The 16,668-nt window shown below is 40.3% G+C and overlaps 1 protein-coding gene across 1 annotated transcript; it reads left to right on the top strand.

The window, feature by feature from the left end:
- The first annotated feature begins 3,333 nt into the window (after positions 1 to 3,333).
- On the top strand, positions 3,334 to 9,052 carry LOC146666111 (uncharacterized). Its single transcript, XM_085411303.1, has 7 exons — positions 3,334 to 4,315; positions 4,536 to 4,650; positions 4,985 to 5,173; positions 5,258 to 5,345; positions 7,192 to 7,357; positions 8,325 to 8,404; positions 8,558 to 9,052. The coding sequence occupies exons 2-7, from the start codon at positions 4,568 to 4,570 to the stop codon at positions 8,858 to 8,860; spliced, it is 909 nt and encodes a 302-aa protein (XP_085267429.1). The 5' UTR covers positions 3,334 to 4,315; positions 4,536 to 4,567; the 3' UTR covers positions 8,861 to 9,052.
- Positions 9,053 to 16,668: the final 7,616 nt, after the last annotated feature.

Raw genomic sequence — 16,668 nt, 5'->3', positions numbered from 1 at the left:
CTTTATTTTGAACATGTTGAAAAAGTATAAAAAAAATAGAATTAAAAGAAACAAATGAACAAAGCAAACAAAAGGAAAACGAGCAACCACAACTCCAAATAACGTCCATGTTCAAAAAGGAGCAGGAAGAAGCATAAGCTTATTTAATCCCACCCCTTTTCCACTATCTAGTATCAATAGACTACAGAAATACCTCCTTGCAATTACATTATATGTTATGTGTAATTTTTTTTTTTTTTTTTTAAATATATACACATATATGTTTCTATCTATCCATACATACGCACATATACACATTTTCAATAACCCCATTAACACCTCAAGGATACACAGCCTACAATTATTTATATATATATATATATATATACACCCATACCAACAAACCCGTGCATGCGCACACACATGAAAATATTAGACAAGAACACCCTATCAAATCTCTACCTTTTCCCTGTACCCTGTAAAAACCATATCCTTAAACCGCTTTTTAAACTGCGCCATGCTTGGACATTGCTTCACATCTTTACTTAGTCTGTTCCACAGCTTCACTTCACTTCACAACTTGGGCCTACGTGGAAAAAGTATTTGCCCTTCCCCTGCTGAATCATAAATTAGCTATAATTAACCACTTTTTTTTTTCTTCGACAGCTGAGTTCAATGTCACTGCCGCACCCCGGCCTGATTACCATCAAACCTCACTTAAATAGAACCTGTCTGACAAAGTGAGGCACACAAAGGTCTCAAAGAGCAACACATCATGCCATGATCTAAACAACAGCTATGGACTAATTATGCTACTTTCATGCAATTCCTGTAAAAATGTATACTGAAGCTAGATGAAGCCCAGAGTTTCCGAAACGAACACGTTTTATCTCCCCTTTAGGCCAGCTTCATTCCTCTCATAAACAGAAGGTAACAGGCAAATATAAATTATGTCAGGCATTAGAAAGACATCTAAAAATGTACAGCATCTTTACTTTACATGTGTACACTACGCGACTTTTGCTACGAGGTAAAACTCGAACTCTTTTGCTTGGTGCGTGCTCTCTGAGCTTATGTGCATTATTACGTTCCATTGAAATATGAGTTGAAAGCAGAGATAGTGGTGTTATGCCTTCATTTCTTGTCATAACATCTTCCCTAATCCCCTTTTCCTGGTTTAACTGTACAGTCCATGTAAGTACAAAGTGGAAGAGTATGAGTACCTTTTTTGGCCCTCTTGTCTTCAAAAAAACCCGTTTTTGTTTTTTTTCTTGCTTTGACCTTGTGCCTCAGAGTCTCAGATTGGCTTTGCTGAGCTCCTCATGATCCCATATTAAAAAACATTGTATTGACAGTAAGGCGTGCGACTTTCCCTCTTTTGGGATGCACAAGGCACATAACCTGTTTGAACTTAAACTTGAACGCTGCCAAGGCCGCCATCTTGGCTCAGAGCTTTCACTCTGTGTGGTTTCTCTAAAGCGCGTGCCCCTTGAAAAGCAGCTGCTAAAGGCTCCGATGTTTGAAGCCCATTCACTGGACAAAGCTTAGATGTGTTCACAGGTTTTATGCTACATGTGGATAATAAACGAAAATCCAATCAGCTGCTGGTTGATATCTGGTGCCTGCGAGCAGACTGTGCTGCTGAGTGCTATGAAACTCTCAGTAGGTGGACTGGAGTTAAAGCAGCAGTCATGCCCAATAAAGCCTGAAAGTGAGGGTGTCTGTTTAGCTCACTGGCTGGAGCAGATGACCCATGTGCCATAAGGCTATTGCAGAGGCCCGGGTGTGAATCTGCCCCAGGCTGTTTCCTGCTCTCTCTCTCCCAGCTTTTGTCTTAAATCTAAACTGTCCTGTCATAATAAAGGGTAAAAAGCCCCAAATAAGAAGAGGGAAAAAGGATGCTGATGCATTGCTGTGGTATGTGTGTGTGCGCTGAGCTTGAAAAAGTTAGAAAATTACAATAAGATGCTATGGAAAGCATGAGCTTCTTGTTTAGTGAATGATGATATAGGTTTCAATCAACAAGATAATTAAGGTTTTAGAGCTACACTGCATAAGATCTAGAAGTGGTGGGGTTGGAAGCCTTTTACAAGTCTGTCCATGCATGTTGCACAGCACATATTTACTGCTGACTTCTCTTGAGTTAGGGCATGTCTACTAATTGGAAGGTTGGTGGTTTGATCCCCAGCTGCTCTGGTTTGTATGCCAAAGTATCGTTACGGAAGAGTGAAAAAAAAAACAGCCCATTTACCATAGCCAGTCAACCAAATTTCACAGAAATAGCTCCCTTTAAAACCACATTTATTAAATTCATGATGATTTCTCTGAACACCAGAAATATCCTGTGTTTTTTCATTTGACTCTCAGATAAAAGGAAGGGCAGGAAAAAAGTCTGTTCTCTTTAAGATAAAATCAACTAAAACAAATGGACAAAATTAAAATGATTAGAACTGGGCCATAATTATATCCCACTACTGGTAAAAGCATTAAAAAAAAGCCTAAAAAGTGGTGGTTGCCACACAACTCGGTCTCTTTCACTCTCTCTCACAAATGCACACACGCTGCTCTTAGTGCCCCCCTTTTAGTGAAGGACTATGTTTGTGGAAAGGCCATTTTAAGGGCACCAACTGAAATGTTTAACGTTCGCCGGTCGATTTATTGAGGTCAGGGGAAGGCTACGTTTTGAAAAATAGAAGAGCGGGTCGTGTTTGGATTGATTTTCATGAATGATTTTATGCTGTGAGCAAAAGAGAAACAAAAGACAATCACAGCACATCAAATCACGGCCACAAAAGAAAATAAGGGGAGGTGACATAAAAAATGAAGGCCACGGCCAGAGCCGTGTCACTGAGCGTTAAGCTAATAAATATCAGTTTGTTTCTTGGAAATGTGAAGACAAAGAGCGTGAAGAACTCTGCTGGATTAAGCTGTTACAAGTGTTGAAGGGGGGAAGAAGGGGGTATTAGCACATTGTTGCTATTGTGTAGTTGCTGATTTATTTCCAACTTGAAAATAAAGTCCAAAGAGAGTATTTGGTTTGAAAATGTGGGGTGAAATAATAATAGCAATCAACACTAAATCATTTAAAAAACAAAAACAAACATCAGATATTACAGCTAGGAAATCTATATGGTGTCATTAAAAGACCTACATTCTGCTATATACAGGGAAATAAGGGTCTTCATTTTGATAAATGATGACAACACTGCCTTTTATTCATGTGGTTCAGTATTTATTCTGACTCTACACTCAGAAAAATTATGGTTCTTAAATGGTTCTTCAGATGTCTTCATGGTTCTCTTGTTTTGAAGTCTGTTGTAAAAGCCTTGCACGAGGACAAAACCGTTACTATCCAAGAGGTGAATGACAGCATAAGGACTTTTAGTTTTGGACAGAATGACTGCACCTCCAAACCTGCTCTAATATCTGAGAAGGTAGCACTGGATGGAAATATCTCTGGAACTGCTGTTGAGAAATGGACATTATTTAGGACTCTGCCTTTCGTCATAGGCTCCAGGATTGAAAAGGGTAACAAGTTTTGGCAGCTTTATCTTTTGGTTCGAGAAATAGGAGAGATTATTCTTGCTCCAACCATCAGCACTGACTGGATTAGTAATCTACATGAACTGATCACTTACTTTTTGACAGATTTCATCAATCTGTTTCCTGGTGTGTTTACACCCAAGCTGCATTTTCTGCTACATTATCCTCAGCTCATCCTTGATTATGGGTCACTCCGCTCTCATTGGTGCATGAGGTTTGAAGCCAGACATCAATATTTCAAGACAGTAGCAAGAATCACCAATAACTATATTAATATTTGTCAGACTTTGGCAAAGAGGAATCAGCTTCGTCAATGCTGGGAGTGGCAGCCTGAACGGATCATCAGGAGCGATCATACACAAGCAGCAGTTAATAACTTATCACTTCAAGAACTTCCAGTGAACTTGCAGATTTGTTTGCAAAACTTGGAGACAGCCGTTACTGTGGATGAGAAACTCTGGACAAGTAAATGCATCATTTTAAACTCTGTAAAATATGCAGTTGGAGATTTCTTCATTTTGGAACTTGTGCATGCAGAGCAAATTCCACTGTTTGTGAAAATAGTCCTGATTGTGTATATCAGGGCCAACTGGTTTCTTGTTGGAAGACTTTTCACAACACTGGAGTTTATAAGACACCTTCAATCATACCACATCAGAGAGACTGATGATCTGTTGATATTCAAGCCTGGGGATGAGGTAGACTTTCATGCTTTGGACGCATACAGATGTGATGGTCAAGACTTCATTACACTGATCCACCGACCTTTTAAGGCAGTCCATACCAAAGTTAGGTAAGATACATCCTAAACCATGACTTTTTAGTTAGGAGTTGTCAACCACTGTTAAAATGATTTTAACCACTTTTTGGCTATTCCACAGGTCTGTCATTATCTATAGTCACTAATGAACTCATAGCTGTTTTTTTAGTAATGTTTTATAATATTTTTATTCTTTATCTTCGACATGCTCATTTCTGTTTTGATCGTGTCTTATTGTTTTTCTGTGCCACAGACAATGAAATCGATGGATCGACACTTCTGCAGATGACTGAAAGAATGAGTGAGCGTCTTTTTCCAAAAGTGAAAGACCAAGTGAAATTTTTGTCTGCTGTAGAGAAGCTGAAAGAGTGAGTCTTAAGTTGACTGGTTGATTCACTGAATTGTACATTCATACAATCCAGTGTTTCCCCTCCCCTAGGTTTATGGTGTTGGAGGGTGGGGGGCAAGGGGTTGACGCAAGCCCTGTTCTGTTTCTCCAGCGTTGATGTGCATCACACACCCATTTACTTTCAAATTGAAATGTCACAGCCACTCTTACTCTCTGTTATGATTCTGTTTCTGTAGTTCAGCAGCTGTTATTGTACGTTTTAAATATGCGGATATTCCTGATGCAGGACACAAGGACACGTATATTCATGTCTTGTAACAAACTCTAAACATACTTCTTACTTCTTCTTGCAGTGGAAGGCAACACAAAGAAAAGCATACTGTGTCAGCACTCCAACCTATGTTTAACTGCAAAGTGCAGTTTCCTCCAGCTGTGCTCACTGCGTTGACCAATAAAGATGCAGCACTAAAGTCACCCACCAAGAACAGACTCAAAAACATGCTTATTCAAGCACTGTTTGACCACTTGAGTAATGAGACAATGTAAGTCTATATATAATTAAGATTTGATCCATTTAAAATACAGTATGTACATCAGAATTTAAGTTCATCATTCAAAATTTGCAGGTATCCCTCTCTTGTGCAGTATGTAGACCTTCTGAGGACTGTCCTTCTGAGTTTTCCTTTTTTGAAGGAGAGTTATGGCTCTGGATATGTAAGTATTCCTGAAAAGCAAACATTGATACAATTGTCCAACAAATTGTCTTTGAATTGCCCAATTATTGGCTAATGAGTGTAACATGCTAACATTTTCATTGCTACATATTCAGAGGTTATCTGTTCCCTTGTGGCCACTACAATACAAGTATTAGTATTGTGATTTTTGAGGCAGATGTCGTGCAGTATGGTCAAACAATAAATAAAATATCAATTGCTCTTTTAAATTAATTGTTTCATTTCTCTGTGAATTCTCAAGTGAATGGTGTGAAATTCAGCATTATATTAGCTCTGTTTGCCTTTGTATCAGGATAGTGTAGTTTTTGTATTTAAAAAATTAAATTTGAAAATAGGGCAGGGATAGCTCAGTAGGTAGTGTGGTTATCCCATGATCGGAAGGTCGGGGGTTTGAATCAACTGAACGGCTACCCTGAGGTACCCTTGAGCAAGGTACCGTCCCTACACACTGCTCCCCAGGCGCCTGATTAGTGGCTGCCCACTGCTTCACTGAGTGAATGGGTTAAATGCAAAGAGAGAAATTTCCCTGTGGGGATCAATAAAGTATACATTATTATTAAAAGGTAGAGGTATTAACATATAGACTGAAAGATCATGACGAGTATGCTTGTAGGACATATTGCCATTAATACTTTATCTACCTTTTATAGTGTATTTAGCCAATCTAAAGTGCTCCAAACATTTATATCATGTGTTCGATCAACTCCTAAGAGTTAAAGAAGAGATCTGTAAATAGGAACTAATTAGGTTATGACATGATTACAGCAAACCTACCAGCTTTATGTCACTCAAAGTTTTCTGGTAAATGTCTTGCATAAAGGGAGGACCTAGTTGCACCTATTTATGAATAATTAGTTACATTTTTATCATTTGTAGGATGCTCTGCATGAGTCTCTCAGGAACAAGTTTAAAAAGGAAAGAAGACCACTAGTAGACGTAGAGGAAATTGAAAAAATGAGACAGAAATACTCAGTTCCAAATTCAGGAAGAAAAAGATCATCAGATATCCAGCCCTGTATCCTTTTGAAAAAAACCAAGGCAAGTTAAATATGCTCAATGTTTGTTTGCCATTTTAAATTGTACATAAAAGTTAAAAGTATTGTTTGTTTGTTTTTTCTCTCAATATTTGCTAAACTTTTTAATAACCAGCATATCAATCCTCTTGACGATGGGGAGGATGAAAGGAGCACCGACCAACATGTATCAGTGATTAAGCAAGAGTGCCAAAAAACTAGGCCAAATGTGGATGTCATTCAAACGCACCTCAGGAAAATACAGAAGTACAGAACACACTACATTCTTCAGCATACTACTGAAGAGGTTCTACGAGAATTCCCATGTCTCACTATCCCTGTTGTGGTGAGTGTTTTATCAAAAACTGCAGCAAAAAACAACAATAACAATAGTGCACAGCAAAAACACGAATATGTACTGATGTGCTGCACATTTATACAGACTTCTAATAATCATGTACCTACAGGACAGGCAAAGTGACTGACTCAGCAGATTTCATGAGTAATAAAAGTACACTAACAGAACACTAACAGAAATTGCCACATTGACTATGTCTTTCTCTTTGGTTTTATTTTCATGCTACAGGATAATTTTGGACTAATCTGATGCCAATGATAGTTTTTTGGGAAGAATAGTCTAAACATCCCTTTTGCACAGCAATGTGTACTTGAGAATTAAAGTAAACAAATGCAAAATTATAATTTCTTCTCTAATGATAATTGATGTGTGAAATAATGATTGTTCTGGTTTGCTATATAATGGTATATATTATGGTACAAAGCTAATATGTATATGTTTATCCTTTATTTTAGCTTCTTGAAGAGGCTTCCATGTTACTTAAAACTGATGTGGACAAAAAAGTAATCCGAGGATTCAGTAAGTTGGCAGCGAAGCTTGTGTCAATAGCCCCAAACAGCAACCTTAAAAGCCTCTGCTTAAAATCTGTTGATGAGAGCCAGACAGACACTGAAAGAAAAGGTGAGGGCACTTGGCAATAATGAGCAAAAACATTTTTAACTCCTATCTCAGATACCACTTTTTAAGGTTTCACATACAGCACATTAGTAAACACAGTGTCCCTTACAACAGCGGTCCCCAACCCCCGGGCCTCGGACTGGTACCGGTCCGTGAGTCGTTTGGTACCGGGCCGCGAGAGTTGAGGCTCAGGTGTGAAATGTATAGTTTTTCAGGGTTTTTATCGGTTTTCAGCGTTATTTTGTTATCGTTTTTATCGTTTACTCGGTTTTCCTGGGTCTTTTCACGTGTGTTATGAATAAATTTTCTTTTTTTCGGTACCGGTACTAGTTTTATTTTGTTGTATTTATCCGCGACACTTTAAAGGCCAGTCCATGAAAATATTGTCAGGCATAAACCGGTCCGTGGCGCAAAAAAGGTTGGGGACCGCTGCTTTACAATATCCACAGACTGACATTTCTCCTGTCTCGTCTCTGCAATGATGTACTTTAAGATTTAACTGATATACCCTCGATGCTATATGTAGCATCGTTACATATGTAGAGTCGTTACTATACAGTTCCACCAGTTCTTTGAAGGAGAGTAGGTGTGGATTTCATCAAAAAAACGATTAATTACACCATTATTCGAATAAGTCAAGGAAATACTCTATGAAGATTTTCAGTCATTCACACAATGTTTATCCCAAAAAATGTTCAGTGGCAGCTAGACTTGCTTTGCAAGTTCTTTAGGACTCAAATTATTTAAAGCTAGCAACTTACAGAACTGAACAACATTCTGGGGGTTTTGTATAAATGCTTAACATTTACACTGAATTACACTGAAAAGTTAATTAGGTATACATTTACTGCACTAATGCTTATGTTCTGCAAGACATTCAACTCCTGATAAAGGCACTCATATGGCCTTTACACCTTTGTATTAACAAAATTGGCCAGAAAATACTTACATATTTCTCTTTATTTTTCAGGTCAGATGGTAAACACAGCTGTTCTTCTCCTGCCATCTATTTTCAAAGAAAATGCCTCTCATCTCTTCGTCATAAATAAGGTAAATTTATATATTTTTTGGTATGGTGAGAGGGGGGGGGGGTCTTGAACAAATCCAGTATTTTACAGGAGTTTTATACTTTCATTGGGACAGCTGTTGTTTATACTTATTTAAACTATACTCCTCATTTCAAGAATTTAATTTCTGTTTCAGGATCCACACAGCCCGATACCTACAATCGTACTCAGCAGCAGTGACGGCAAGCCCTTGAGTGATTCAACTGAGGTCAATGTCCAGATGGATGGACAAAAAAGGATTCTGGACAGTGGGGAAATGGACATTTCATTGGCGATGGGTATTGTCTTCTCCCTGTACCATGTCTACAATGTTGCCTATCCAAGTGAACTAAAAAAGACATTTTGCTTTTTGGAGGCATTTGTTCTCAACTTGGGAACTCTGACTACACCTGTACCAGTAGCTGTGCAAAGAGTGGCAAATGCATTAAATATCTCATAGATTGCCAGCATAGTGCAGGTGAGAGACTGAAATTATCCCAGTGTGGACTAACAAAGGACCATGAGTCTCACATTAAACTTAACTTACATAACTTAAGGCTGCAGTTCATTGATAATTTAAATAAAAAGATTGTTCTTGAAATAGTTTTACTGAAAATGCAAACATGCTGATGAAAATGTGTTGTTTAATTGTCTGTTATGAAAGTATTGCTATTTCTAATGTAAAAATTGTTGTTTTATCTATAGTATGATATTTATATGTATTTATAGTAAAGATATTTAATTATTACTGTTTAAATGACTTATATGCTATTATTAGTAGTGGTGTTGTGCTTAGCATTAAAATGTCTTTTTCTGTAATACAAAGTGCCAATAAACCATTAATATATGTCTATGTGCTTGTATTTATTTTACCCTACTCAAATTCAATTTATGATACATTTTATTTTGAAAGATTTAAAATGGTTCTTTAAAGAACCACTCAAAAAAGGTTCTTTAAAATGGTTCTTTTAAAGAACCATTTGAAGGATCTTTTTAAAAATGGTTCTTTGAAGAACCATTTCTTTCAGTGGTTCATTGAAGAACCTTTAAAGGTGCCCCAAAGAACCATTTCTTGATGGTTCTTTGGGGCACCTTTGAAGGTTCTTCAATGAACCACTGAAAGAAATGGTTCTTCAAAGAACTTTTGTTTGAAAGGTTCTTTGTGGCACCAAAAAAGGTTCTTCTATGGCATCAGTCTAAAGAACCACTTTTAATTCCAGTTGGCACCTTTATTTTTCTGAGTGTAGTATTGGTATTGGCTCAATACTAGCATGACAGAACTGAATGCTTCAAAATGGCCACCATCGTCCCTGTACCCAAATCCTCCACCATCTCCTCATTGAACGACTGGCGACCTGTAGCCCTGACCCCCATCGTAAGCAAATGCTTCGAGAAGCTGGTCAGGGACTTCATCTGCTCTGCACTACCCGACTCACTGGACCCTCTACAGTTTGCATACCGCCACAACAGGTCCACTGATGATGCCATAGCCCTGACACTACACACTGCCCTGTCACACCTGGAGAAGAGAGACACGTATGTGAGGATGCTGTTTGTAGATTACAGCTCAGCATTCAATACCATCGTTCCCTCGAAGCTGGACAGGAAACTGCAGGATCTAGGACTGAGCAGCTCCCTCTGCAGCTGGATCCTTAGCTTCCTGTCTGACAGACGCCAGGTGGTCAGACTGGGCAGCATCACCTCATCCCCCATCACACTGAACACTGGTGCTCCACAGGGGTGTGTACTGAGCCCTCTCCTGTACTCACTCTACACCTACGACTGCACAGCCACTAACAGCTCCAACATCATTGTGAAGTTTGCGGACGACACTACAGTGGTGGGTCTTATCACCAACGGTGATGAGACGGCTTACAGGGAGGAGGTCAGCGCCCTGACCCACTGGTGTCAAGACAACCATCTCACCCTCAACGTCGCAAAGACAAAGGAGTTGATAGTGGACTTCCGGAGGTGCAGAGAAGTACACACCCCCATCACCATCAACGGCGCTGCTGTGGAGAGAGTGAGCAGCTTCCGGTTCCTTGGAGTACACCTGGCTGAGGATCTTACGTGGTCAGTACACACAAACAAAACAGTGAAGAAGGCGCAGCAGCGCCTCTTCTTTCTCAGGAGACTGAAAAGATTCGGCATGAGCCCCCGCATCCTCAGGACCTTCTATCACTGTGCCATTGAGAGCATCCTCACTGGATGCATCACCACCTGGTATGGCAACAGCACCGCCTACAACTGCAAAGCTCTCCAGCGAGTAGTGCGGTGCTCTGAACGGATAATTGGAGGTGAGCTTCCCTCCCTCCAAGACATCTACAGGAAGCGCTGCCTGAGGAAAGCGGGGAGGATCATCAAGGACTCCAGTCACCCCAGCCATAAACTGTTCAGACTGCTTCCATCAGGAAGGAGGTTCTGCAGCATCCGGTCCCGAACCAGCAGACTGAGAGACAGCTTTTTCCATCAGGCCATCAGACTGCTGAACACGTCATAGACACCTCAGCTTCACTACTGGAACTTCAACATTATGCACTCCACACTGTATATAAATGCCACTTGTTTTGCACATATTCAACTCTGTATATTTTATATATTTTATTATTATTATTATTATTATTATTATTTTATTTTATTTCATTTTATTTTATTTTTTACTATTTAATTTGTAAAAATGTGTATACACACACACACACACACACACACACACACACACACACACACGTAGGAAAATATTTAGTATACACATCCAGAAATGCATACACTATTATATATTGTACATATATTTATTAGTTTCAGGTTGGCCATTCTTGTATTTTGCTCGTTTGTGTTGTTGTGTTTGCACATCTTTGTTGCTTGTGGGGCTCGCACACAAGAATTTCACTCGCATGTGCTGTGCCAGTGTGCCTGCACATGTGATGTGACAATAAAAGTGATTTGATTTGATTTTGATTTGATTTGATTTGCTACGTTGTTTCTATCCTCTATGTTCAGCATAGCTCGCTTAATTGTTTTAAATAAATGATTACCTTTTTGGAAATGGAAAAAATACACCTCAAAGACACACTGTGAAATCTGCCTGCACCTTTTTCTGTTGGCCGTCACGTCTATTTTATTTATAGCTTATGACACATTTAAAAGAACAGAAGTTCATCCAAAGTGCTTTAGAAACAGACGCGTTACATTCCAGGTCTCTAACAAACCCAGTTTCAAAACACATGAAAAGCTAAAAGGTGTTTTGTCGACTTATTATTGTGGAAAGTAAAACTCACAGTTATTTAGTCATCATTGAAAGCTGTTCAGAATTTGCAAGTTGATGATATGATTCATCTCATAAGTCATGACACACTCCTTGCCCCCACGTTAGCCTCCTTTATAGGTTAAGAATATTGGTTTTGGTATCAGTGATACTGGTCCTGTATGTACTTGGTGTCAGTGTTGCCAAGCACTACCGTGTGATACAGTCTGTGTGCTCTGTATGCTGGCAGAACTCTCTCTCGTTCTCTCTTTGTGAAATGAATTAGGAGAACATGAAAACTGAGCAGACCTTCAGCAATACATTATGTATGAGAGCGCTTGAAGGCTCCTGCTGAATTCTGTTCAGGTGGCATCAGAGGGTGCAGCCAAGTGGAAATGTTGCCGTGGTCACTTCAAATCCACTATCTGTGGTAATCTTTCTACATGAAAGAGCCACACATGACTCCAGCCATACTCTTCCACAACGAAACCACGTTTCTATAGTGGCCGCTGAGGATTAAAGGCCTCGCTCTAACCTCCGGGCTATCTTCTACCCTGCATAACTTTGCAGCTGCTATTTGCAATGTAAATTAAAATCTATATTTTGTTTACCGTCTCGCACTTGTGTGTGCTAATCAGCTTCTCTGCATCGTTAGAGGCTCGCTGCATACACCCTGTGCAGCGGTGAGTGTGACAGCTCGACGTAATTCTAAAAATCAGATAACCTACCATATGATTCCTCATCTTCTGTTGTTGCGCGATAACATCTAATTTCCCCATCTCTTGAGTCATCTTACAAAGACATCATCTGCTCATCGTGAAATCAATATGCTGCGGAAACACCATTACAACAGTCTTCACAGCGTGCTTGAGTGAATCACTCGAGATCTGAGATGAAAAACGCACACACGCAGGTACACAAATACACCGTCTCCTGTGTCCTTGCATATAATAAGAATAATTCGACTTTCGGTGTGTAATTTAAGTTTGTCTCATTGCACATTCAGAAAAAAAGGTAATCAGGAGATCGGCACCGGTATCAGGATGAATTATGGTGGGTTCATAGGGGACAGAGAGATGTTGTTGGTGAAAGGCACAGTGCTGCCTTTAGTAGTAGCAAAAAAATCAAAATATTAAAACATGCAGGCAGTGCTGTCCCCTCACTGCAAAAAAGTGGGTTTAAGAGACAAGCAGGTCAGGTAGGGCCGCTCTGTTTCCTCACATGTAGATGCTTCCACAGTCCAAAGTCCCGCACTTGAGGACAAATTAAAGGAAAAACAGGAATAAACTGCATGGGTAAGATGATGAGTCCCAGAGTACTTTAATGGGGTTTGGCTCTGATTCCAAAGTTCCTGGAAGTCTAGCGGAGGGAGAACGAGGATCACTCTCATGAAAGACATTCCCTCATTTGGTGCTTTGATGGATGGTGGTAGACAGCGCTGTCTGACGCATCAGGCTAAAATCTCCCATGGACATTCAGCTGGGTTGCATAAGATCCACATCATATTAATGCTCATCAAACCATTCGGTGACTCCTCGTGCAATATTGATGGGGCCATTGTCATCCTGGAAGAGACCACTTCCTACAGGGTAGGGATGTTTCATAATGGGATGAAAGTAATCAATCAGGGCAATTTACTTAATTTTTTAATTTTATTTTATTTTTTACAATAACCCTTCATTTTAAGGAGACTATCTGACCCAAACCATGCAAACAAAATTCCCAGATCCTCCAGTTTCCCACACAGATGGAGCAGAGGATCCTGTTTTTCCCTTTCATTATTCACCTTTCTATATGCAATGACTAACTGGTGATTTTAAAGTAGCTCTAGGTGCAAATGAATGACCATGAATTGTTGTCTCTCTCTGTCAACCCTGTAATGGACTGGTGACCTGTTTGTACTGTACTGCCACCTTTTCCCAAAAGTCGGCCGTCAGCTTTGCAACCCTTTAAAAGATTAGTCAGTGGCAGTTACTGAAATTATTTGCTTTACTACTGACAACAGAAGAGTCAACCACCATGCTGGCGTCTCTGTGAGACTTTGAGCTAAATGCTAACACAAGCTAGCTCATAATAATAACGGTAACACTCTGATGCTGAGCAGGAACAGCACAATGTTTAACATGCTAATGTCTGCAAATTGGCACTAGACAGAAAGCAAAGCATTGAACCAAAGCATCAGAGAAAATAAAATATGGATGATGGTGGTTCTACACGATGGAGTGGGGCTCAGAATCACAACTGAGAAGTGAAATAAACAAAAATAAACAAAAAATCTGCATCCCTTGATATGATAAAATAAAATAATCTGCCTCCATCTCAGCCACGTCTCTCTGACTTTGTCTCCAAATTGCCCACCTGCCCTCTGATAGGCTCATTTCCAATCTTCACATCTCTGCCATACATCATACCAGGTCTCTCTATTATCTTGTAAACCTTTCCTTTCAGTCTTTGCTGTTATCGCTCTGTCACAAATCACCCCTGATACTCGTCTTCACCTGCTCCACCCTGCCTGGACTCTCTCCTTTGGGTATCTTGTGCACTGTCTATCGCTTTAGATCGTTGAACCCTGGTATTTAAACTCATTTACCTTCCCTACCTCTTCTCCTTGCACCCTTCCCCCTGTCTCCTTTTCACTCACACATATATTCTGTCTTACTTGACTACTGACTTTCATTCCTCTTTTCTCCAGTGCATGCCTCCACCTCTCCAGCATCTCTTCCACCTGCTCACTATTCTCACTACAGTTCACAGTGTTGTCTATAAACAAACATCAGTCCACAGAAACTCCTGCCTGACCTAATCTGTCAGCCTGTCCATTACCAGCAAACAAGAAGGGGCACAGACCAGCTTAAACCCATGTGCCAGTCCTACTGCACTCCACACCGCTGTCTCGCTGCCCCATCCTCACCATCGCCACTTCTGACTTCCTCATGCAGTACCGCAGTTCCTCTCTTGGCACCCTATAATATGCTTTCTCTAGATCCACAAAGACAGTGCAGCTTCCTCTGACCTTCTCTATACTTCTCCATCAAAACTCTCAAAGCAGACATCACATCTGCAGTGCTCTTTCTCAGCCAACTGACTGTCAGCTCTGTTTGTAACTGAGTTTCAACAACTCCTTCCCATAGCTTCACGATATGGCTCCTCAGTTTTATCCCTCTGTAGTTACTACTCTGCACATCAGCCTTGTTTTTAAAAAATCAGTACTGGTACACTGCTTTTCCATTCCTCAGCCCTTTCTTACTCTCCAGGATTGCCCACTGCCCTCTCTCCAAGACATATTCATACCTGCACAGGTAAGTCACTAGACAATTTAATAAAGACAGTAAGATTCATCTTTTTGGAAATATGAATGTATGTATAAAATAACTGAGCCAATTAATAATGTAAATGTTGATCACCTGGCTTTCAATAATCCGATGGTGCACTAATAAAAGGAAAGGTATCCTCTCAGTCATTAGGATTCATCCTCTAAGAGGAAATGTGTATGCAAAATCTGATGGGGATGCTTTTACTGTCTTCTAGATATTTACACCAGTGATGGATCAAGTGACTGACCAACATGCAACGTGCCTATATGCAGACATTTAAAATGGATTGTCTTTAGAATATTTGGCTCTGGGCCTATGATGGCCAAGTTAATATGCAGTAACCTGAAGTGGAGCCCAGCAGCTAGACAGTATCTTCCTAAGAATCAAAGCAAAATCAGATTGAGCAGTTAAAAACAATAACAACAACGAGCCGATGACAGCCTAGGAGAAGTCAGACCTGTAGACATCCCCTCTTTTAAAGTCCCTCTCTCTCCTTCTCTCTCTGGCACTGCTATAATTTTCCCGGGTGAAATGATGGATGAGGCGGTGTCAGCCCATGTTCATTATAATGCACACTATCTATTCTTCTCAGCCAGACTCTCCGCGCTCCAGGAAATGCCAGAGTGGTATTGGACCCACGAAGAGAGGCGAGAATCCCATCTGATTTTACCGAGAGGATTTGCTGCTAGGTGCATGTTAACTCAGCACACGGTAATTCATCAATCGCTAATGAAGATACTGCGAGGCGACTGCTCATTCTCAAAAGAAACACATTCCTCTCTGGCTGTGAATGATGAACTCCCTTTGATGCCCATAATCCCCTGCAATATGCTCGTCTTGAATTAATAATAATGTGGATGGCGGCCTTTGTGTGAAACATTTGGAAAACACAGCAGTGTTTGTCCCTGAAAACTGATTTTCACAATCACATTCAAAGTAACGTCTTCATGAAGTGTAAATCCATGGCTAGGAATGTCTCTAGTTCTGCCTTATCAAAAGCAATCAACTACATGTGCAAGCTGTATCACAACCTTAAAATACATTTCCTGTGGGTGAAACATGGCACGGTGGTGCAGTGATTAGCACTGTCACCTCACAGCAAGAAGGTTGTGGGTTTTAATATACTGGCTGGCTGACTGGGAAATTTGTGTGGAGAAAGCATGGATTGCTCTATTAGCCCTGCGACAGACTGCTGTCCTGCCCAGGGTGTACCGTGCCTCTCGCCTGTGACAGCTGGGGTGTCCACCACCACTATAACCTTAAATTGGATGAGCAGAAGAAAATAGTTTTATGGAGGTGGCTTAACAAGATGACAATTATTGGTGTTTTTCTATTATTCACACCCTTATGTGACCATTTTTTGGCCCTCATATTAAATAAATAGCCTAATTAAAGTATATATTTTACAATCACGCTTGTTAACATGTCAAATTTGTAATTAACCGTGTGCTACTCTTGATTATAAACGTGACTAAAATAACGCAGTGGATGTGGATGTTATTTTTTGACATGTACCTAACCCACCCTGGCAAAGGCAGCGCCTTCCCCAAGTGTCAGCTGCCTCGGCAGCAGAGGAGGGTGACCCAGCGCGCCGTATAAACACTGCTCAGTACTGCCTCCAGGAACACCGCAAAAAGCACAAAGTACTGATTTGGACTCCAAAGATCCCGATCAGATCAAGTGACCGTGAGATTTGCCAGAACAAATGGGATG

This window comes from Rhamphochromis longiceps, linkage group LG7 (genome assembly GCF_057381845.1).
Source record: "Rhamphochromis longiceps isolate RC_006_pf linkage group LG7, R_longiceps_female_GT1.1, whole genome shotgun sequence".
Taxonomy (NCBI): domain Eukaryota; kingdom Metazoa; phylum Chordata; class Actinopteri; order Cichliformes; family Cichlidae; genus Rhamphochromis; species Rhamphochromis longiceps.
The sequence above is the reverse complement of the archived record's forward strand: the minus strand, read 5'-3'. Positions and strand labels throughout refer to the sequence as shown.

What these genes read in the sequence shown, in the direction of transcription:
- LOC146666111 (XM_085411303.1), top strand. Translation starts at nt 4,568, where the DNA reads ATGACTGAAAGAATGAGTGAGCGTCTTTTTCCAAAAGTGAAAGACCAA. An exon ending in CACTTGAGTAATGAGACAAT is followed by an intron (nt 5,174 to 5,257) that starts GTAAGTCTATAT and finishes CAAAATTTGCAG; the next exon opens with GTATCCCTCTCTTGTGCAGT. An exon ending in AGAGTTATGGCTCTGGATAT is followed by an intron (nt 5,346 to 7,191) that starts GTAAGTATTCCT and finishes CCTTTATTTTAG; the next exon opens with CTTCTTGAAGAGGCTTCCAT.